Below are 24,017 nucleotides of genomic sequence, written 5' to 3' on the forward strand. Positions count from 1 at the left end.
TACATCACTTTGTGTGTATATGGTTGTGAATATTTAGTGCCTTTTTTTTTTTGTCCTCTGCTGTATTCAGATAGATGGGTGTGCTTGAGTACAAACACATCCAGCTTTAGTGTCTTTAACGGGTTGTTTTAGCAGGTCTGTCAGGAGACACGAATATGCCCAAAGACATGATTTCTGAAATATACAGGCTGGTTAAGACCAGGGGCAACAGAGAGCAGTTTAGTTTATTTACTATCGTTATGAGCAGCATGACTCTTTCTCCTGCCGTGCTGGAGTCCTCTGGAAATACTTCTGCCATCTCCTGAGCTTCTTAAGGCTGGTGTTCCCTGGAGGCTTAGCCGCCTGTGCAGGTTGGCAGGGCTTGGGGCGGTCCTGGCACAAGCCTCGTAATAAGCACGGTTTGTGGGCCAAGCGCCAGGGCTCCTGGTACCTGTACCCAAAGCCGCCCTCCACCCCCAGGAGCTCTCCGTCCTCCTCTCTACACAGGGTCTCAAATGCCTTGGCACCACCAGCTCTCACAGGCTATGACCCCATCCAGCCTCACCATTTCCCCTGAGTCTGGGCCTTTTCCTTACAAGCCGTCTGAATGGTCCATGTATAACCCCCCACACACATACCGTGTTGCTGTCCAGGTGGCCTCCAGCTGTCATCCCTGGGCCACACCAGCCAAGGTGATTCCTTTATTAATCTCCATGTGGGCCCCTGGAGAGAGCTCTGGGTTCACATCCTGACTCTTCCCCACTGTGCAACCTTGGACATACCTCCTTCCCCTTCCGAGCCTCAGGCAACCCTGTCTGTGACATGTGGGTTCCAGTCCCTTTGGTTGGCAGAGTGACTGTGGAAAGCAATGAATGCCCTGTATCTGAAGCCCCTCACTGATGTAGACTCTCTCCAAGTGGTAACTCGTTAACTTCACCTGCAACCCCCTTCCCTGTGGGGCTCCCCAAACCCCATCCCCTCCTTCCTCCCCACACAGTCCCTGCAGCCTCTCCCTCACACCTGCATCCCCCTCAGCTCCCTCCAGGTCAATTTCCAGCCTGGGACTCAACTCAGCTGCACTCAGCACTACCTGGACATTCCACCGAGTGGTGTTCTCAGGCCTGGTATCTGTGGCAACATTCAACACAAATACCTTTTCCCTCTTGATATAGCCTCCTCTCAATCTGTGTTCTCCTGATTCTCCTACTTCTGATTTTTGCTCTTCACCTCTCCCTCTGGCTGTCGGGGAGTGAGGGGTCCACCAACCTTGACCCTCCACCCCCGTCACCAGGGCAAGCCCCAATCGGCGCATGCAAGTGCATCCCTCAGCCCCCAGCTGCCTGATGTGGTGGCCACTGGCCACATAAGGGCCCACCTGACATGCTGCTGGTCCAAATGGAGATGTGGGCGGGAATGCACCCCAGGTTTCAAAGACTTAATATCAACAAAGGATGTAAACTATCTTGTTAATGATTTTTGTATTGATTATATAGGAAATGATACTATCTTGGATATATTGGGTGAAGTGAAATCGAAATTGATTTCATCTGTGTCTTTTTGCGTTTTGAACGTAGCTGTAGAATGTCTTAAGTCACACAGGTAGCTGGCACTCTGTTGGTGTTGGCAGCGCTGGCCTGGGAGGCGGAGCCCAGCCTCAGAGGCTCACGTCTGTCTCCCATGAATAGTGCTCGGAAATAGCAGCTGAAATGCAGGATGGTGACCCAGGTCCATTTCAGATACAAACAAATCAAAGCTACATTATAATACCCTATTTTGTTCTAAGCAAATTATCTTAGGCTGACACTAGCAAAAACTTGTGTCAAAATGAGGTGTATCTAACCAGAACTCAGAGGAAATAAATCCTAGTTGTATTCTTAAGTGAGTTCTCTCTCTAAAAGAGAGAGAGAATTTTAAAAAAATTCTTTTTTAGTATCGTTACCGAAATTAAAAAAAAAAAAATTTATTTGGCTGCTCCAGGCCTTGGTTGCGGCATGCAACGGTCGCTTGTTGCCGCACTGGAACCCCTGGTTGCAGCATGTGGGATCTAATTCCTTGATCAGGGATTGAACCCAAGTGCCCTGCATTGGGAGCACAAAATCTTAGCCACTGGACCACCAGGGAAGTCCTGAGTGAGTTCATTTAAGCTAAGGGGCACAGTTGGCATGATTTGTGTTGTATGAGGGAGGGAATGATCCAGGAGAGGCATCGGGATTGCTTTATGTAACAGAAAACAGCACTGAACTCTTAGGAGACCTTAATGAATGTTTTCCTTCTCTTTTCTCCTCTGATGGCTCTTCCTGACCCACCTTCTCGCCCCAGGATTTGCGCAAGCAGGTAGCACCGCTGCTGAAGAGCTTCCAAGGCGAGGTAAGCATTTGGGCTTCTTTTACATCCCCTGTTAAAGCCACCTTCCCATTCATTGCGCTTTCTTCCTGTTCTCATCACGTAAGCGCCACTGGCACAGGTGCTTACTCAGAGGCAGCCTCCCCAGCCGCACCAACCCATAATCCTCAAAGTGATGTTTCCACTGAGTCCGCCGTGGAAGCCCACGTGGGAGGGGAGGCGGGGTTCAGGATGTCAGAAGGGGCAGCGGAATCTGGGGGGCAGCAGCCGGCATGTCACACATCCCCCAGTGGAGTGGGCTTGTTCCCACCCCAGCCTCGGAGCTCACGGGTCCCCTGAGCTGTTCTGAGGCTCCCACCCCAAGGCTTCCTGTGCAGAAGGACACGCTGCGTCAGTCTGGTGCCTTGGTGCACAGCCCCGGGGGGAAGAGGAACTTCACAGGCAGAAGCCACGAGGGGTGGTTTGGGGCTCGGTAGAAGGAACGTTTTCTAAAGAATCCTTTCAGAGAAGGGTCAGCAAGCTGGCAGGTGCATGGCCAGTCACCTGAGACCTGTGCACCCTGAATGCTGCTCATGCACCAAAAGGCAGGTGGTCCAAGTGGGTGACACGCCAGCTCCTCCACTCTCTGTGTGAACGCTCGGTGAATTTCAGAAAACCAGAAATGGTGTTCGTGTGGGGAATTACTGCCTCTCTGCCTCTCCACTGGGAATGATAGTGTTGTAATATTTGCGAGGACAGTTCCCAACCTTTTTGGCACCAGGGACCAGTTTCACGGATGACAATTTTTCCATGGACCAGGATGGGGGAGATGGTATTTATTGTGACTTTATTTCTATTATTATTACATCACTTCCACCTCAGATCATCAGGCATTAGATCCCGGAGGTTGGGGACCCCTGCTCTAAAGAACAGGAATCTCAGAAATCTCAGAAATCTTGTGTTCCTGCAACTTCCCAACTCTCAGAGAGCCTGGGGAAGGGGCAGGATGTGGGGGTGGGGTGAGGGGGCGAGTTCAGGAGAGATGAGAGCAGGCAGGCAGATGGTCCTGCAGGAGGCTGGGGAGCGGGAGACCAGGGCTGCCACTGGGCAGACTCTTCAGCACTCAGGTGACAGCAGAGGCTGCAGAGGAGATTGCAGGACAGCAAGGGACATGTGTGGGAGCAGCAGCCACACTGCAGCTGTGGCAGCTTGCAGATCTGAGAGCCGGGCAGACGGGCTCCTCTCCCTGTTGATAACTTCCTGCCGCAGGAAGCACCCCCCCACCCCCACCCACCGCCGTGCTTGGCTCCATGAAACACAGAAGGACATCAGTAGCTAAGGTCTTCGAAGGACTTGAATTGCCCTTCCCTCAGAATTATATCTCCATACCCTCGTTCTCAGTAAAACCGTCACCTTACGCCTGCCCACGTGTGACCTGACCTGTCCTTCTACCTGTTCAGCAGCTTTTGTGAGACCCATCGGCTTAGTGTTTCTCTGGCTGAAATAGCTCAGGGTGCTCTTTCTGTTATTTGCTTGCTTTTCCTTTCTGAACAATTTCCAATCTACATACAAGTATTAGTAGAAAGGCGGGGGATAGTGAACACCTGAGCCTTCTTTACCCAGACTCCTCACCTGTGAATGTCATGCCATGCTTGCGCCCCTCCACCCCTGCCCCCCCCCCCACCTTGTGCTCAGCGTTTGAAAGTGAGTTGCAGAGAGTGGAGGCAATTATGCCCTCAGCTGCATGGGCATCTCCTAAATTCAAGGGCATTTCAAATGATACTGAGTTTCTGTAACTGTCGTACTTTAACCCTGTGTATCACAGCTGGGAAAATAACATGAATTTCATAATATCTAATGTTCTACCCAAAATCACATTTCCCCAGTTGCCCCCAAAATATCTTTTATAACTGCTCTGCATTACATTTAGGGGGTATTTGCATTTCTCTTTTAATATAGACACTCTCTCCATGCCCTCATCTTTGTTATTGACTTTTTTTTTTTTTTTTAAAGAATCTAAGCCAGTTGTGTAGATTATCCCAGATTTTGATGAGGCGACAGATTTAGTTCTGGCAGTATAAATTACATTTAAAACGTCTGTGAGACATCTAGGCTTCCTATTTGCCTGATTTTTTTTTTAAGGCTATTTGAAAAGTAAATATTTTTATAACACCCTTAATATCTACCAAGCCTCTGCTAATTGCTATATTTATATTAAACAATGTGTGCTTTCTAATAAGCTGATTTGAGTGGAGGGAGCTAAATCCTGCTTGTTTCTGAGCTCACATAGGAGCAAGTAACTGCACGTGGGGACCACTCACGCAGGCGGGGCCCGAGGCAGCCTGTCCTGGTGCTTAGATGGGCAAGATCCGTTGGTATTTGAAAAAGCCACTTTCTCTGGTAACTACAGGCTTGTTCTCATACCCATCACTCTAGGGTCTGCTGCTACAAGTTTATTTATTGGATATATTCTTAGAGTTCATCCCAAGGTGTCTGAGCTCCCCCTGGAAGAAAGTACCGGGTTAGTGAAACATGATCTTTGCCTCAGAATTTGTATAGATAGCTTTCTTTCTTGAGATCCCCAGAAGAAAAAAAACAAACAAACTAAAAATGAAGTTTTCCGACAGTGTGAAATTCACAGAGGCCTTTAGAGTTCCAGCGAGAACACTCCTTTTTTGTGTCATAACATCATGGGAAATGCTAGCCTGGCCAGGATGCTGCTTATACCCTTAGGTGTTCGTTCTCCTGTAAATCCAGACACCCTCCTTCCTGTGGTTTGTGGGACCCGTGTGACTTAGTAACTGCTCACCTTTCTAGAGTCCACTTACCTCTTCCCTCGTGTCTCAGGATCAATAGCCGTCCCAAGTCTCCGCCAGGCCCAGGCCCTCACTGACAGCCCCTGGGCCTTTGCACGGCTGACTTGCTTCCCGAAACGCTCTGCATTTACCCTCTTTACCCGGCTTGCTTTCTCAAGGAGAGTCTTCCCTGAGCCCTAGATGACAGGCCAGGTCCCCCCCGCCACGTGCTCTGAGCTTGTCTTCATGCCAGAGACCACCTGCCATTTGTATCGGTTCCCCTTTCGTCTATATAATGTGTGAAGGCAGCTGCTGTGTGCTGTCCTGTCCACCAGCCATTGTGTCCCCAGCAGCAACTGAGAACCAAAAAACATTTGGCCTCTCAGAGTGGTTATTGATAAGCTATGGAACAGCCAGGTTTCCTTGGAGGCAGTTTTAAAAGCACTTCGCCTCTGTCCTTTCTCCAGGATCTATTGCTGTTCATAAGGTGAGAGCGACCCCAGAAGGTATGCTAGAGAAATACCTTTAGAAGAAACTAGTAAATAATGATTTGTTAACCTTGATGGAAATGTTTGGGATCATATAGTCATAATGGTTATTCATAGTTGTTATAACAGAGTCACTGAGTTTAACTCATACTGAAATTATAGTTATTTATGGCTTTACCTAAATTTTGTGGCTTCCCTCGTGGCTCAGTGGTAAAGAATCTGCCTGCAATGCAGGAGACTCATGTTCAATCCCTGAACTGGTTGGGAAGATCCCCTGGAGGAGGGCATGGCAACCCACCCCAGTACTCTTGCTTGGAGAATTCCATGGACAGACAAGCCTGGTGATTTACAGTCCATAGGGTCACATACAGTCAGACACGACTAAAAGCAACTAAGCAGCGGCAGCAGCATACCTAAATTTTGGGCTTCCCTGATGGCTCAGACAGTAAAGAATCTGTCTGCACTGCAGGAGACCCAGGTTTGATCCCTGGGTCAGGAAGATCCCCTGGAGGAGGGAATGGCTACCCATTCCGGTATTCTTACTTGGGAAATCCCATCGTCAGAGGAGCCTGGCAGACTACAGTCCATGGGGTTGCAGAGAGTTGGACACAGCTGAGCAACTAACATTTTCCCTTTAATACCTAGATTTGTGTTTCATAAGCCCGGCTGGGCAGGGGCAGGGTAAGGGTATCAGTCCAGTTTAAGGCTTAGTTTAGTCCAGTAATTCAGACAGTCCCTTCAGTGAAGTGATGTTCACACTCTAGGAAAATGATAAGTCTTCCAAATGGTCTGCCCTGGCTCCTTGCTCCTCTCCCTGAGAAGGGTCTTCGTACAGAGGTCTAGGGGGTGAGGAACTGGCTCAAAGCCCTACTCCTCTTGGCTGTAGGGGAGCTAGATACTTAACCTGTGTCCTCAGGGAGGAAACTCCACTTAAGAACTAATTTAGTTGCTTATCCTAGAGGGGAAATAAAAGACTAAAAATGCATGTGCTTAGCATCCAGCTTAAAAAGTTATAAAAGTGCGATAGAATAAGCTCAAAGAAAAGTGGAAGAATGAAATTTTAAAACATAATTAACAGTATTATATAAATTAAAATGGGCTTCCCTGGTGGCTCAGCTGGTAAAGAATCCACCTGCAATGCGGGAGACCTGGGTTCAATCCCTGGGTTGGGAAGATCCCCTGGAGAAGAGAAAGGCTACCCACTCCAGTATTCTGGCCTGGAGAGTTCCCTGGACTGTATAGTCCGTGGGGTCTCTAAGAGTCGGACACGACTGAGCAACTTTCACTTTATTAATCAAATGAATGAAAACGAAAAAGACTCGAGAGAGAAGCAGCCCAAATGTTGATTCTTTGAAACAAACTACTACCAGAAACAAACCACCTTCCTAAGTCAAGGAAAAAAACCGGTAAGTAATAAAAACAGGACAACTTCGCAGCTGCAGCACAGAGAGATTAAAGAGAAGATAAGGGAATGTTATGATCTGTCTTATGCCAATAAAATTTAAAACCTAGACAAAATGGACAAATTTCTAGAATACTGTGATGTACCAAAGTTGATTAAAGAAGTAGAAAACCCAAATAGCCTTGTAACTTGCAGAAATATTCCCACAAGGCCTGGACAGTTTTATGGGAGAATCCTATCAACCATTCATGGAACTGTTCTGTTCTTTTACAAAATAGGAAAACTTCTTTTCCTTCAGAAAATAGAAAAAGAAAACACTTCCTAACTCACTTTATGAATCTAGCGTAGCCTTCATACCAAAACCAGACAAGAACAGTGTAAGAAAGGAAAAATTAAAGCCAGTCTTATTTATGAATAAACAGAAGTCTTTAAAAAAGTACTAGTAAGTTGAATCCGTCAAGCTCTATGTATCCCAAGAATCTGTTTGGTTTAACAGAGTTATTAAGGCAAGTTAATATCATTTGCAGATTAAAATGGAAAAATCTCAAGTGTGACAGGAAAAGAATTTGGTATACTTCAACATCCATTCATGATTAAAAGCAAACAAACAAACCTACCAGCAAAGCAGGGACAGAGGGGAAGTTCCTTAACCTGGGAAAAGGTATTTATCAAAAGCTACGTCAATCATCATACTCATTGATGTTAAAAACATTCCCTATAAAATCAGGAACAAGACAAAAATGCCTGCTATTGCCACTTTTATTTAACGTTGTACTGGAAGTCTTAGCTAGCATGGAAAACAAGAAAAAGAAATAAGTCCAAGTATTGGATCAGAAGAAATAAAACTGTCATTTTTCAAGTGAGTCTCAATTATTTAACAAGGCTGCTAGATACAAAATCAATATACAAAAGTAATTGCCTATCTCTGCATCAATAGCAAGCAAGCTGAAAAAGGATACCATTGCAGATAGCAAGAAAAAAGTAAAGGATACTTAGAAATAAATATAATAATGCACAGGAACTCTTTCTGGAAAACAGTATAATGTTCTTATTGAACAATATTAAGGAATATTTTAAATGTAGAGAGTTAAGGTATTCAAGGATAGAAATTCCCACTATTATTAAAAACATCAGGGACTTCCCTGGTGGTTCAGTGGTTAAGACTTCACTCTAATGAAGGGCGTGTGGGTTTGATCTCTAGTTGGCAAGTTAAGATCCTACATGCCTCAGGGCCAAAATAACCAAAGCATAAAACAGAAGCAGTATTGTAACAAATTCAATAAAGACTTTAAAAATGGTCCATATCAAAAAATCTTAGGAAAAAAAAAAAAACATCAATTTTCCCCAAATTGACGATAGAGAGTCATAGTAGTTTCAATCAAAATTTTAGCAGTATTTCTTATGAAACTTAAAAGCTGATTCCAGAATTTACATATGCAAGAGCAAATGGTCAATAATGGTGAAACTGAAAGTCTGTCAGTCATATCCGACTCTTTGCGACCCCATGGACTATACAGTCCATGGAATTCTCCAGGCCAGAATACTGGAGTGGGTAGCCTTTCCCTTCTTCAGGGGATCTTCCCAACCCAGGGATCAAACCCAGGTCTCCCGCATTGCAGGTGGATTCTTTATCAGCTTTGCCACAATGGAAGCCCAAGAATACTGGAGTGGGTAGCCTACCTCTTCTCCAGGGGATCTTCCCAACCCAAGAATCGAACCAGGGTCTCCTGCATTGCAGGTGGATTCTTTACCAACTGAGCTATGAGGGAAGCCCAGTAATGATGAAGATAATAATAAATAAGAATAAGACAGAGAATTTGCCCTACCATATTATCAGAGCTACAGTAATTGGCACAGGTACAGATAAATACACCCGTGGGACATAGTAAAGAAATCAGGAACTGACCTGTGCACATACAGAAGCCAAGTATATTGCAAACATGGCACTGCAGATGAGTGAGGTAAGGGTGGGCTTTTCAATAAGCGGTCTCCTGACCTTTGGTTATCCTTATGGAATTAAATGAAATTGGATCCCTACCTCACATCATATGCAAACACAAATTACAGATACAGACTTAAGGTAACACTTTAAACCTTTTAGAAGAAAATGTAGAATATGATGATTTGGGGCTATGTAGGATATTTACACAGAAAACCATAAAGGAAAACATTGTTACATTTGACTATATTAAAATTTTAAAGTAAAAGCTTCCTTTTTCTCCCCGTGGAAAGACAGCCTAAATAAAGTGAAAGGTGAACCCCGGGCTGTCATCGTTTTCGAACTAGGAAAGGGAAAAATGAAAATGAAGAATGAAAGACATTTTCATTATCTGTTGGAAACTTATCAGCACAAAGATTCAAACCTATCTCAACCTTTTTCATAATAAAAGTCAAATGCCCCTGATGTGAATGTTGCCCCCTCAGGCCGTAGCATGAACCAGTCCTATGTGGGGTGTCCTTGGCCGCAACACAAACCAGGAGGAGACAGTTGCCACACACATAGTTGACAAAGGATTAGTATTCAGGAAAAAATATATATATATATATATTTTAGTTTTACCTGTTAATAAGAAAAAGACATGAGACTTCCCTGGTGGTCCAGTGGTTAAGAATCCACCTGCTAATACAGGGGACACAGATTCAATCCCTGGTCTAGGAACTAGGGTCCTGCGTGCCAGAGCTTCGAGGCCCAGGCACCGCAACTATTGAGCCTCTGCGTTCTAGAGCCCGAGCTCAGCAACAAGAGAAGCCACCACAACTGGAGAGCAGTCCCCACTCACAGCAACCAGAAAAAGCTCTGGGTCAGCAAAGGAGAGCCCATGTGCCAAAAACAAATACATAAAAATAAATTTAAAAAAAACAAAAAGGAAAAGAAAAAGACAAACATCTCAACAGGAAAATGGACAAAACCATGAACAGCACTCTCAGAAGAGAAAATCATTCAGTCAATGCACCTATGAAGAGATGCTTAACCATATAATCAGGAAAATGCAAATTAAAATAATTTTGTTGTTGTTGTTCAGTCACCAAGTCGCGTCTGCCTCTTTGCGACCCCATAGACTGCGGCACGCATCAACTCTTTGTCGCATCAACTCTTCGTCACCCCGCCTTCTTTATTGTCCAGCTTTCACATCCGTACATGACTACTGGGAAAACCATAGCCTTGACTATATGGACCTTTGTCGGCAAAGTGATGTCTTTGCTTTTTAACACTGTCTAGGTTTGTCATCGGAGAAGGCAATGGCACCCCACTCCAGTACTTTTGCCTGGAAAACCCCATGGATGGAGGAGCCTGGTGGGCTGCAGTCCATGGGGTCGCGAAGAGTCGGACACGACTGAGCGACTTCCCTTTCACTTTTCACTTGCATGCATTGGAGAAGGAAATGGCGACCCACTCTAGTGTTCTTGCCTGGAGAATCCCAGGGGTGGGGGAGCCTGGTGGGCTGCCGTCTATGGGGTCCCACAGAGTCGGACACGACTGAAGCGACTTAGCAGCAGCAGGTTTGTCATAGCTTTCCTGCCAAGGAGCAATCGTCTTCTAATTTCGTGGCTGAAGTCACCATCCGCATTTAAATCATTTAAATGCCCCTTATTCACATCTACCATGTTGGCCAAAATTCAAAAGTCCAGATAAGATCATAAATGGGTGTAACCTTTCTGAAAACCAGTCTGGTATCAGATTCTCCAGCTGAAGAAGCACATGTACTTTGACACAAGATTTCCACTCCCAGGTATAAATGGTATCCTCCGCCCTAAATAAATGTAAACATGTGCCCCAGGAAACAAGTTCAGGGATGTTTGCAGATGGTAAACAAGTGGAAACAACCGGCTTTCCATCAGCAGCAGGAAGAGTAAGTAAAGAGTGTTGTCACACAGTGGAATACAACACAGCAGGGGAAAGTGAGTGAAACACAAAACCGTGCAGTACCGGGCTGTTTGTTTAAGGACACAGCTTTATCACTACATAATAAAAGCACAATGAAAAGGTTAAACAGGAAGTCCAGAATGGAGTTCACTGCATGCAGGCCCAGAGGAGGTTTCCAAGGTTGTGAGAATGTCCTCCCTTACAGGTGTCCATTTCGTTGTTTATGATTTATGTATTCTTTTGTAAGGATGAACTACTTCTCTCCAAAAGAAAGAACTGTGCTTACAAGGCAGTAGCTCCATAATTCTATTCTTGCATATCAGAAGCTAGATATTATTTTCTCCCACCTCTTTGCATAAATGCAACATTTGCGAGGATGCTCTGAATGGCATTTGTGGGACACTCGCCCAGCCTTCATGATTCCAAGAAGTGGCTGCTGCTCTTACCTTTCTTGTCACTAGATCTCCAGCTTCCTGGGTGGTGCAGTGGTAAAGAACCCACCTGCAAAATGCAGGAGACATAAGAGACATGGGTCCAGACGTGGGTCGGGAAGATCCCCTGGAGGAGGAAATGGCAACCCACTCCAGCATTCTTGCCTGGGAAATCCCACGGACAGAGGAGCCTGGTGGACTGCAGTCCATGGGGTCACAAAGAGTTGGACACAACTGAGCAACTGAGCACTGGATCTCCAAAGCTGTACCTATCTTCTGTTTTGGCTCTCACTGTGAGGGGGAGGTGCCCCTTCCCATGGGCTTGAAGCCCAGCTCCTGCTTTCTCAGGAACTACAGTCCTGCAGGGACCCCCTGTGCTGTGCCTTCAGTCTCTGTGAGTTCCTGGATGGTCTCAGCAGCGTTCCTACAAGTGGTGGCACGTGCCATCCTAGGAGGGAGGGAGAAGGGGAGATTCCTTTGTCCCCCAGCCCTCTCAGCCAGGCTTCTCCAGAGAGCTGTCCATCCTGGGCACACACCCACCGGGTCTGGCCTCTGCCCCTCTCTCCCTTGACGCTTTTAGTCCTCAGCTCACTTCCCCCAGCAACATTCAGCCCACCTGACCCCTCTTGAAAACCCCTTCTTTTGACATCCCGTGATGCTCTGCCCACTGAGTTTTCCATTCACCTTTCTGCCTGTTGATTTTCAGTCTCCTTGGGCTGTTCCTCCCTTTCCTTCAGACCTCTGAAGAATGGCCGTCTTTGCTGTATCATCTCTGAGGATCTGTCGCTGAAAACTCAGGTGTCTCTAACTCGGTCTTCTCTTTGGAGTTCCAGCTCCTGTGAGACCTTCTGAGTGACATGACCTTGCAGTTCTCTACAGGAAAGAATTCTTAACCCACAGCCACCTCCCCTCACCGGCTCACACCTGTTGAAATTCCCTCCTCCTCCAGCCCTTACCTTCTTGGGGATCACTGTGGGACACCTCCTCTCTCCCACACCCCTGCTTCCTCCTTCCCTCCTCCAGAGAACACTGTCGTCACCTCCCATGTGCTTGTCCGAAGCTGTGTCATCTGTCATGGAGACCATTGCAGTGGTCCCCTAACTGATCTCTGTTTCCACTCTTACCGCCCCCTCATCCCCCGTGACCTCTCCTCTGTGCCTCAGTCCTTCCCTGCCTATGGCCTTGCAGGGCCTCCAGGTGCCCTCAGCCGCTGGGGTGCCCTGGCCAGGCCGCTGCCTGCCTCCCAGCGCCCCTGCCCAGCCCTCTGCTACCCATCCTGTAAGGCTCACTTCAGGTGCCAGCCCTCACAGTGGTCTCCTCTGACAGTCGGTCCAAACCAAGGCCCCCTTGCTGTCCTCTTGTCGCGCGTTGTTCTTCTGTTCAGGGTTCCTCACTCTGTGCGTGTGAGTTTTCACTTCGCCACTCTCTAGATTTCCCACCTGTGTTGGCCTCATCTGTGTCCCCATTCCTGGCCCCAGGGAGCATGCACCAGGTCCCCACTGGACACGTGGGTAGAAGCAACAGCCTCACTTCACAGATGACAATGCTAAGCCCAGAGGAGGGAGAAGCAAAGCACCCACCGTCACCCAGGTGACAGCGGCGGGGCTGGGCTGCTGGCCCCCCAGCCCGTGTTCTCCAGTGGTGGTGCTTGGGGAGCGGGGAGGCAGTGCCTTCTGCCCCTCCATCGTCTCAGTCAACTCCCTGGTCTTCGACAAGGACAGTTGGTGTCCATTTAGTGTGAATTGCTTGGCAGACACAGCTTTGGGCTCCCTCCCCTTCCAGCCCCCCTTCCAGCTCCTCCTGTGTCTGATCTGGTCCCCACAGACGTAAATATCCATGACTGTGTGCAGACCCTTTGTGCAGCCAGTCGGGGTCGGGTGGGTGGGACCTCAGAGGTCACAAGGGAAAGCTGCCTTGAAAGGCTGTCGTCCAAAAAAGTCCAAGCACCACAGAAAGCAAAGGACTGTGCATACTTGGAGGGCTGTATGACAGATTTAATAAAAAAAAAAAAAATGAAGTGGATTAAGTTGGATAACTGTTTCATGAGTTAGTTAAAGTGACTGAGAGTTTCAGGGGTGGCCCATGGCCCGGGTCTGTTGCCCTGTCATATATTTAAGTGTCCAGATCTAAAGGCCAGGGCTAAATAAAGCCAGGGTGTCCAAGTGCTTTTCTACCAGGAGCATTTTGCAGGGGGTCAGAGGCCCTGGGCTCTGGCCCAGGTGCTGCCGCTCAGTCTCCTGTGACCTCAGGCGGCTCCTGGGCCTCTTTCTTTCTGACTTTGCTCCTCTGTAAAGTGAGTGGCTGAACCGAGGTAGTCGGCAGGGAGCCCTGGGACTCTGAAATCTGCTGTGACTCAGTGACCTGAAGCGTAGGTTGAGTGTCAGCAGCAGAACAGAAGAGGGGACATTTTCCAGCAACTCTATCTGTTCCAAAATAGAACGCACAGCCATCCAAGGTAGTGAGTTTCCCATTCCTGGGAGTGTTCAAACAAAGGCCAGAGGACCACCTGTCAGGGGTGTCATCAGCTCCTACCCCATTCTTCAAGGCCCAACCCAAATGCCAAGGCCTCTGAGTCATTCCAGAATACCCCTCCCCACCTCTGGTAGAGCTTCATTTGTATCTGTCTTGTGATTTTGAGCCTAAAGACATTCTGCCCTTTTTTTTTTTTTTAAAGTTACTGGAACACAGTTTAACTGGCCCTATACTAAGTCTCATGCTTCTGAAATCTAGAGGTAGGGACTGTGTGTGGCACACACGTTTATGTCCCCATCATGCCTGTACTCAGCGAGTACCACATTAAGTACCAGCGGGTGGGCTGGTAGTCGAGAAGATTGGACCAGACTGATGGTTCCCAAAAGATGGTCTTCAGATGGCTCAACTGGCTGCCTGAGAAGCACCCACATGTTTCCAGAAATACAGCTCCCCAGGCTCCTCCCTCCAAGGTTCTGATTCCGCAGATGCAGCAGAGATGGAGTTTGCTAAGAATCTGTCATTTTACAAAGTCCCCACTGATTCTAATGCATGACTGGTTGTCAGACCCACAGGCTAGGTGTCCCCCAAGGGCAGCTCCTCTAGATCAGGTTCTGGGACTCAGTGCCCACTCAAGCACCTCAGATCCATGTGTAAGCAGCTCCATGATTTAGCTTTAAAATGTATTTCCAGGCGTCATGTCCTTGGCTCCTGCTCCTACCAGGCTGGTCTATTTACTGTCCCCGAACATGCCTGTGGTTTCCTGCCTCTGCCCTTTTCCTAAAGGCACGGCCTCCGTTATTATAACCTTTTGCTCTTCCTCACCTATAAAAATCATTTCCATCCTTTAAGACTGAACTAAAAGTTGGCCTCCTTCATTCCTTTTCCACACCACCTCAGCCCGTTGCTAACTTTTTCCTTTTGAGGACCTGCGTCTTCTCCCTGACTGTATATTGCCCTCTTTGCTAGACCAAGCAGGTTGAGGCGGGTGTTTATTCTCAGCTGAAATCCCCTTCTGCTCACCTTTTCCTCGTTCACCAAGTCCTGTGTTTGAGGCTCTGCCCCAGGTTCCTAGTGACCCAAAAGAAAAATAAGGCAGCCTCCCCACTTGGAGGGCATCAAAGACACCTGCCGGTTCGCGGCCCAGGGTCCTCAACAGGTGAGTGCAGGGTGGGCCGGGCACCCTGAGGACACGACCGGCTCTGGCTGGAGGTCAGCAAAAGCTGCTGTCCTGTCTCATTTCCAGAGGAACTTCCTTCTCGGCCAGCACAGCCATCTTCGGACTCTTGGGCCTCTCTACGTGCCTGGTAGTGGGGTGACTGTGGTGGCAATGGTCATAGTCATGGCAGGGGGACGATGACAGTGTATTTTAACTCTCTTCTGCTGACACCCAACAGCCTGGTGGCTGCGGCATCTTCCTGTAGGCCCACTCCATGATGGCTCAATTAGGGGAGCAGTAGGACTGCGGTTCAATATTCAGGCCAGCTTCCTAATTGAAAACACATTTTCTCCTGCAAAGCTGCAGCTGGTTTGGTTCTGCTCATGCAGAAAAGGATATAACCTTGCATAACATAGGAAATGAACGGTTGAGAGAGAAGCCAAATTCAATTTCAGTCAGATACGTTGAGGCTAAGCCCGTGATCTATGGAAGCCAGGGAGCGAGCCGAGCGCATGTGGAGGGGGCGCGCTCAGCAGCCCATTCATCACGGCCTCCAGCCCGGCGCTTGCTGCCACCGCCGCCACACTGCCCGTGCCATCGCGCCCGCCGCGCCCGGGCCGGGGCTGGACCGCCGCCAAGCGCTCCAGAAGTTAACCTCTTAAAGACCCGGAGCTGCTTTCTGTTGAATAAATGTAATTTTGTGGTCAGAAATAAATGCTTGTGATGGAGCTGGAGCTTTGAAAACAACAGCCCACCAAAGCTATTACAAATTGCTGCACGCTGGGGAAGTCAACAGCATACATCAAGATTCCGAGGGTACGGCAAATTGATTTCGGCCCAGAGCTCTGCAGCTATTCAATAAAAGTCCTATTAAGCCATTGTATGTAATGAACAATCCAGAGCAAATCTAATATTTTCAGCAGATAATTATTTTTAACATCCTCTCAGTAACCATCGGCAGAGTTTGTGGATGTTTACAGCGCGCGCCCGCGTGCGACAGGCCCTCCCCAGCCTACCTTGGCTTCTGCTGGAGGACCCGCATCAGGCGCCCTTGGACGTGGGGCTCCCTGAGGGTGCAGCAGCTGACCCTGCCATGGAACAAGGCCACAGAGGGCTCGGGCTGGTCTCCCAGGGCCTTGGCACACAGTAGGTGCCTGGGAAATGTTTGTTGAAGTTGAAATGCAGAAAAAGGGAGCTCAAAGAACTCTAGAACAAATTAGTAAAGCGATAACATTGGCAAAGTTGACTCCGAGCCCGAGGCTTTAGTGATCAGAGTCACAGGTTTGGGATTCAAGGCCCCACATGACAGAGGAACCAGTACCAGTGCCCACCAGAGCCTCCAACATGCCCACTGTGCTTCTCTGCTCCCTAAGAGCTGGAGAAACAAGGTCTGTGTCAGGGAGCCTGTACTGAGGGAGCCACCAAAGTGACCTTTTGTTCAGCCAGGGCCACCTGCGCTCCTGGATTGCTCCACTGCTCTGTTTGCGACCATGAGCTCCTGGAGGACAGGGTCTGCGTATTCATTCTTTCCTTCAGTAAATATTTACTGAACATCTACTCTGTGCCAGATTAGACCTAAACTATACCCCAGTATGTGGTTTTAGGTAATTACATCAGATGCGCCTTTCATGGAGCCTAACAACTGGGCAAGATCTGTACCCCCACATGGCACAGTGCTTGGCATGTGGCAGGCACTCAGGACACGATGGATGAATGGGGACGGATGGATGGATGGATGAAGGGATGGGCATGTAGGTGGATGGCTAGGTGGGTGGATGGGTGGATGGATGAATGGCTAGTTGAATGGATGGATAGATGGAGAGTTAACACCCTTGGCGTATAAATCAAAAGCATTCTCTATTGATTGAAAAAAGGCTCAATTCTGTGTGTTCACAGTCCCGGCCTCATTCAGGATGCCAGCAGGCAGTTGTGATATGCAGGTAAAAGCCTTGGACCTAGAGTTATAAGGCCTAGGTTTGAGGCCTGACTTGCCAGTGACCTTGACCTTCATAAAGTCAGTTCATCTCTCTCTTAGTGCCTGTTTTCTCACATAATATGTGAAGAAGTGAGCAGAGGTGATTTGAATGAAGATTAGAAGTAGTATTTGTCTGTGAGAATAGACTGACTCTTAATAGTTATTTTTTTTTCCCTGAACTAAATTTATCCAGCTTGTAATATTCAGCCAGATAGTATTTATTTGAATACTGTGGAATTTAAATTATTAGGGTATTTTATTTTCTACAGATCTCCCTTCCCTTGGAAAAACTCAGTCTGGATGTTAATTAGATTTTACTAAATGCTCCATCAATTTAATGCAGTAATTCCTTAAATGAAACTGACACCGACGACCAGATGGTCAAAAGAAGGACTGTGAACGTATGTGCATGACTCAGGAGGGTTGGTGGGGAGCACAGGGACACTGATCATAGCTGAGAGCCAGAGAGGTTCTGTTGCCCAAAGGTGGAGAAGTCCACATTCCAAATCTTTCAGACTCTGCCCCTGCTCTCTTTGCTAGTAATTATTTGCACAGCATTTTGCTTCTACAAATCACCATTTCCATGATCTCACGAAGCCTTCCCCCACCCCAACCTGCTCTGGGGACATTATCGCCAACCAGAGTGGCGGGTGGAAGGGGAGGAATGAGTGTGAAGAGCAGACGGGGTGCTCTCAGGGGAGATCTGTGCCCCCTGCTTCTAGGCTTTTGGCTCTCCTCACCTCTCACCGTCTCCTGGTCCCATCCCGGAATCTGTGGCTCCCTCGTGCCCAGCCAGATGCCACCCTCCTGTCACTCCAGCGAGGGTCCCAGGCTGAAGGAGCCCACCCTCGAGTGATGTCCAGTCCCTTGCATGTCAGCCCCCTCCAGGCAAGCTTCACAGCTGCCCTTGCTCTGTGAACCAACAGTTCTAGGGGTGCTGGGCACGTGCACTGCTCCTCCTTGCTGCCCCCAGCTTCTCTCCTGTGTGACACCCTGCCCACCCCCTGCGCCCCCCACCCTGCTGCCTCTCTGGTGCCTCCTCTCCAGGGACACAGCTGAGAGTGGCAGAGAAAACGAAACAGACACATCCCAGATTTTGAAAGGAGACAGAGCTGGATTTGAATCCTGACATCATCTTTTACCTGGGTGACTGTGAATGAGTCATTTTAGCTTCTCCGTGCCTCATCTGTATAACGGAAAATCTGCACTACATAGCAGAGACGTGTATGTGTGTGTATTTAAAGATCATGGTGTCAAAGCAAGGCTGGTAAAGAGGAAGCTCTGGTTATTGATCACAGACTCCTCCGGTTCCTTCAGGACTCTTAAATCCCCCCGGAATGAGCCCCAACCTCCCAAGGCTCTCATGCACACCTGCCCATCCCTGCTCAGGTGATCCTCTTCCTTCCCCTCCAGAGCAACCCTATCACTTCCTGGTTGACAGCCTCTGGGACTCCCAGAACCTTTCAGCATGAGGCTGTGGCCCCAGGCTTCGCCCCTAGGCTGCCCCGTCCCCACCTCACACCCGCGATCCCGCCCCCCGCCCCCTGCCCCCTCCGCCGACACACACACAGACACAAGCTCTGCTCCAGGCATAGCAGATCCTGCACTTGTGAGCACGCCTCATTGTGTTTGCACGGGCTCCCCCTGCCTGGAAGCCCTGCCCCTCCCATCACATAGGGAGCTGACCTGAAGTGTGCACAACACGAGATGCAGAACAGTATCTATAACACCCTCCCGTGTGTGTGTGTTTTAAGGGAGACAGTGTGTGTATACAGATCCTTTTAAGTGCGTAAAATATTTCTGGAAAGATACTCGAGTGACTCTTTTCCTCCAGGCCAGGCAGCTGGGTGACAGGTAGATGAGGATGGGAAGGAAACCAACTTTCCACGATATGTTTATACTTCTTGTTTTTGTCTCTCTTTTCTTTTTTACAATTAAATGGTTTTTCGCGTACTCACAAACTTGGGCAGCCATCACCAAAATCCAGTTATGGAACGTTTTCATCATTTCAGAAAGAAAGCTCATACCCGTTAGCAGTCACTCCGCCCCCAATCCCTGCTGCTGCTGCTAAGTCACTTAAGTCGTGTCCGACTCTGTGCGACCCCATAGACAGCAGCCCACCAGGCTCCCCCGTCCCTGGGATTCTCCAGGCAAGAACACTGGAGTGGGTTGCCATTTCCTCCCCTAGTCCTGGCAATCACTAATCGCTTACTTTCTGTCTCTAGATTTAACCATTCTCAGCATTTCATGTGAATGAAATCATTCACCGTGGGGTCTTTTGTGACTGGCTTCTTTCACCTAGCATGTTTTCAAGAGTCACCCATGCTGAGGCCTGTATCAATACTTAATTCCTTTTTATGGCTGTGTAATATTCCGTTGTGTGACTATGTCACGTTTTATCTGTTCATTATCAGTTGACAGCTGGTGGAATATTTTCTACTCTTTGGCTATTTTGAATGATGCTGCTAAGAACATTGATATATAAGTTTCTTCAGAGATAATGATTTTCATCTTTCTTGGATATATACCTAGGAATGGAATAGTAACTCCGTGTTCAATGTTTTGAGGAGCAGCCAGACTGTTTTCCTGTGGTGTACGTCATTTTATATTTCTACCAGCAGTATGTGAGGATTCCAGCTCCTCTACATCCTCTCTAGTGCTTATTATCTGTCTTTTTTATTATAGTCATCCTCGTAGGTCTGAAGTGGTATCTCACTGTGGTCTTGGTTTGCATTTCCTGATAACTATTGATGTTGAGTATCTTTTCATGTGTTTATTGGATATTTGTATATCTTCTTTAGAGAAATGTATATTTAGATACTTTGTCCATTTTAAATTTATCTGTTATTATTGAGTTGTAAGAGGTCTTTATGTATTCTGGATACTAATCCTTTATCAGATATATGATTTGCAAAACCTTCCTCCCATTCTGTTGGGTTGTATTTTCATTTTCTTGATAGTGTCCTTTGAAGCACAAAAGTTTTAAATTGTAAAACTCAATTTATCCATTTTTCATTTGTTATTTGTGCTTTTGGCATCACAGCTAAGGTCATGAAGATTTACCTCTGTGTTTCCTTTTTAGAGTTTTTGCAGTTTTACCTTTTACATTTGGCCTCTGATTCACTTTGAGTTGGTTTTTGCATACTGTGAGGAGGGGTCCAGCTCTGCTCCTCTGCACATGGATGACCAGTTGTCCCGGTTCTGCTGCTGCTGCTCTTTCACCCTTGCCACAAATCGTTTGACCAAGGGTTTGTTTCCGGACTCTTAGTTCTAGTATGTTCTGTATATCTGTCCTTGAGCCAGTGCCTCACAGTCTTAGTCAATGTAGCTTTGTAGTAAGTTCTTATAGTAAGTAAGTTGTAATGAGTCCTCCAACTTTGTTTTTCTTTTGGGGTTACTTCATTTGCATATGAATCTTAGGACCATTTGCATATGAATCTTAGTCTTATCCTTCTGTGAAGCCCGCTAGGATTTTGATGGGGATTGCATTGTACCTGCAGACTGATTTGGAACTTTTGCCATCTTAACAATAAATTAAACCTCCCACACCATGAATATTTCTTAATTTCACTTCCAGATTGTTTACAGCTACTGTATAGAAAGACAGTTGATTTTCATATATTGATTTTATGCGACCTTGCTGAACACCATATATGTTTTTATACTTAAAATGAATTCTGTTTACTATATACATATCATCTGTTCACAAAATAGTGTTTTAAGTGTCTCAGGTAGGCATTCAGTCTTGGGGCAGCCTCTCCTCTAGCCCTGCTGTGGCTTTCCTGTGGAGGGTTGGGGGATGGCCCGCTCCACCCTGTGTCCTCTGAGAGTGGAAGTAGAGGCTCTGGCCACAGAGAATAGGCTGGCACACCTCCTGGCACATTTTGCCACTCCTTAAATGATTTTATTGACAAAAGTGAAGGAATGAATGAACTAGTAAAACAGGCATCAGCACATCCCACCTCGGAAGTGCTCTGTGGTTTGCAAAGGTTTTCCTGCTGTTAAACTGTGATCTGCCTTCCTGTAACTTCTACCTGTTGGTTTTGGTTTCTTGCTCCAGGGAGAGACGAGATAGCTAATCCTTCTTCCTCACAACTGCTCTTCAGATACACCTTGACAGCTGGAATGTCAGATGTACATGAGAGGGCTTTGTAAACCGTACAGGAAGACCGACGTGCTTGTTGCTCTTTTATCATCTTTACTGTGCTCTTGCTATCCTCCGCCATGGGTCTTCTTTGTGCCCCCCCACCCCCACCCACTCTTCATGGCACTGTCTTCTGGAATTCTCCAGTCTGTTACTCCTGGGAACTTTGGGGTTGGAGGGATAGTTAAGGACTGTGTCATCAATTTATGTAAGACCTACTTTCATGTCATGACCCAGGTCTGCACTGCATTGCCTTTATAACCAGACCTGCCCTATGGGGTCTGTGCCCCCTGCTCTGAGCAGGGTAGGGATTTCCACCAAGTCCTGTTCAGTTCTCTTCAACAGGGAGTACCGCCAGCATGATTCTTCCTCACTGCCCTCTGGGCCTGGGTGCTGGGAGTCATGAAGGAACGTGACCTTGAGCGACAAAGCTGCTGGTGGCAGCTGGGCTCCCACTCCTGTTTCCAGCCTCTCATCTCTCCACATCGCTCCAGAGATGGCCGGAGGGCGTCTCCTCCAGGGTCCTCTCTCATCTCTCTCGGCTATAGCAGGATTGGTACTTGCCAAGCATTAAGTAGACGTATACTTAGAGGAGAATTCCTGGGCTCTCAGCTAATGCGATCTTCTCTCAGAAAGTATGTTCCTTTTACGTGGCCGGGCTCAGTTAAAATTAGAACTGGGAAGCTGTGGCTCCATCCACATCTGTTTTGGACAGGACCTTGGTCATTCTCCGTTGCCTTCTGGAATTCCACATGGCTCTTGACATCGTGTTTTGCTCTGGAAAGAATTCTGCAGCCAGACGTAGAGACAGAACTATTCTTTCGTATCCCTGCAGCTCTTCCTGATCCTCACTGGCCCATAGTCCAGCAACGCGCATCAGTTTGAAAATTGCATTAACGGTCTGTGTTTATTTCTAAACCATTAGTTTGTACATTCCCAGGGTGTAGCTAGCAGATTGTTCCTGAGTGTGCTGTTGCCACCACGGTGCCTTAAATGTCGTTTAAGTGTCTCTGTCCTGGAGCATTTCTGGCTTTCTGCTGGGCTGGATGGCAGCGGAGGCCAGCCTGTGCTGTAGTGGGAAGAGTGCAGATTTGGGGTTATTCAGGAAGACGTGGATCTTTACTCAGCTTCTGCATGCTCCCGACCATTCCAGATACTCACATTTCATTTCACAACCACTCAGCAATGCACTAAACAGATGAAGAGACCCAGGCGTAAATTAAGTAACCCGCCTCCAGATCCTCCAGCCATCAGCACCCAAGTCTGCATTCCTTCAAAGCATACATTCTTTCCCACCCGCACCCCCCCCAGCCACGTGGCCCCCAGTCCCAGTGCTGTGCAGGGGATGTCATCATATTGGAGTAGGGGTTTTGCTTGGGGCTTGGTTCTGAGCAATTTGGTCAGTTTCTGCATCTGAGCAATGGCACTGCCCATATGGCAGTCCCCATCACCAATCACAGCACGAGAGTTCTTCTCCCCATTTTGCAGACATAGACCCTGAGGCACAGAGAGGCTGATTTAGGGGCTGCGGCTCAGCCTTGCTTTTCTGGCACTGTACCATCTCCTGGCCCCAGGTGCCTCTGCCCTGCCTACCACCTGTGCCTGGCAAGTTCGAGCAACACCCTGAAAGGATGAGCCATTTCCACTTCAAAATACGCCCCACTGAGCAGTCATCAAGGCCCATCATTCTGTTTCGTATCTTTTTGGTGATCCCTGGGCCCTTGTACCAAGTCCACGCTGTTGTCCATCTTCATAGCTGGCATGACAAGGCACTCTGTGTGTGGCCGTGGGGGTAGCCCAGCTGGGCTATGTCCAGCATCCACAGCAGCCCATTCAGGGTACCCAATGAATAGCATCCTTTTCACTGTGAGTGGAGTGTGCAGCAGTCATGGCCCTGGGACTCAGGCCACCCCGGCAGAGATGCTAGAGTCACCAGCCCACAAGCAGAGCGTAACAGCAGCTACCAAGGCTCCATGCCTCCCAAGTGCTCAGTCCACTTGCTGGCAATGTGCACACATTTTTAAAAATATATTTACAAAAAGCCTGTGAAGAGGTCTTATTTACTCCCTTTTAGAGATGACTTACCCTGACTGGTTCCTCTCCACTCACAAAGCCCTTCCCTTCCCTGCCCTCCACTGACACCTCCTCCCCAGGGTCCTCTAGTTCTGACTAGGGCAGTTGGCGCCCCTAAACCAGACCAGAGCTTGGCTGTCACGACGCTGCATTTCTTCTTGTTGTTGTTCAGTCACTCAGTCATGACCGACTCTTTTCAGCCCAATGGACTGCAGCACAACAGGCTTCCCTGGCCTTCACCATCTCCCAGAGTTTGTTCAAATTCATGTCCATTGAGTCGGTGATGCCATCCAACCATCTCATCCTCTGACATCCCCTTTTCCTCCTGCCTTCAGGCTTTCACAGCTTCAGGGTCTTTTCCAGTGAATCAGCTCTTCACATCAGGTGGCCAAAGTATTGGAGCTTCAGCTTCAGCATCAATCCTTCCAACGAATATTCCGGGTTGATTTCCTTTAGGATGGACTGGTTTGATCTCCTTGCAGTGCTAGGGACTCTCAAGGGTCTTCGCCAGCACCACACTACTTAGACTAAAGTGCGGTGGATATTACCAACCTTCTCGAAGCTCTCAACTGTAGAAAACTACCTTCTCTACCCTGATCTTCCAAGGTCCTCAATGTTATAAAAGTCACCAGTGAGCCTCGAGGCATCTCTTGACCAGCGCAGACTTCTCAGCCTGGAATCTACCCTTGTTCATGCACAGACATACCCCAGGAGGCCTCCCATGTTAGTCAGGACCTGGGGGCTGGCGGGGGCTTGGTAGGGGGCGGGGTGGAGGTCAAAAGAGGAAGGTGCTGCTGACCTGCCCTGGGACAGACCGTAGGGTGGGGAGAGGATGCTTCCAGACGTGAGGCATCCTTGCTCAGTGTGGGAAGTGGACAGAAGGAGACTCACCATGAGCTCAGGTGGTGCAAGGAC

General features: G+C 48.0%; 1 protein-coding gene across 1 annotated transcript in view; it reads left to right on the forward strand.

The window, feature by feature from the left end:
* Window positions 1–24,017, forward strand: part of CUX1 (cut like homeobox 1) — a 330,995-nt gene that overhangs the window by 161,893 nt on the left and 145,085 nt on the right. Inside the window, 1 exon segment of the mRNA XM_070362072.1 lies at window positions 2,299–2,346. Coding sequence (XP_070218173.1) covers window positions 2,299–2,346 — 48 coding nt within the window.

This window comes from Bos mutus, chromosome 25, assembly GCF_027580195.1.
Source record: "Bos mutus isolate GX-2022 chromosome 25, NWIPB_WYAK_1.1, whole genome shotgun sequence".
In the NCBI taxonomy this organism is placed as follows: domain Eukaryota; kingdom Metazoa; phylum Chordata; class Mammalia; order Artiodactyla; family Bovidae; genus Bos; species Bos mutus.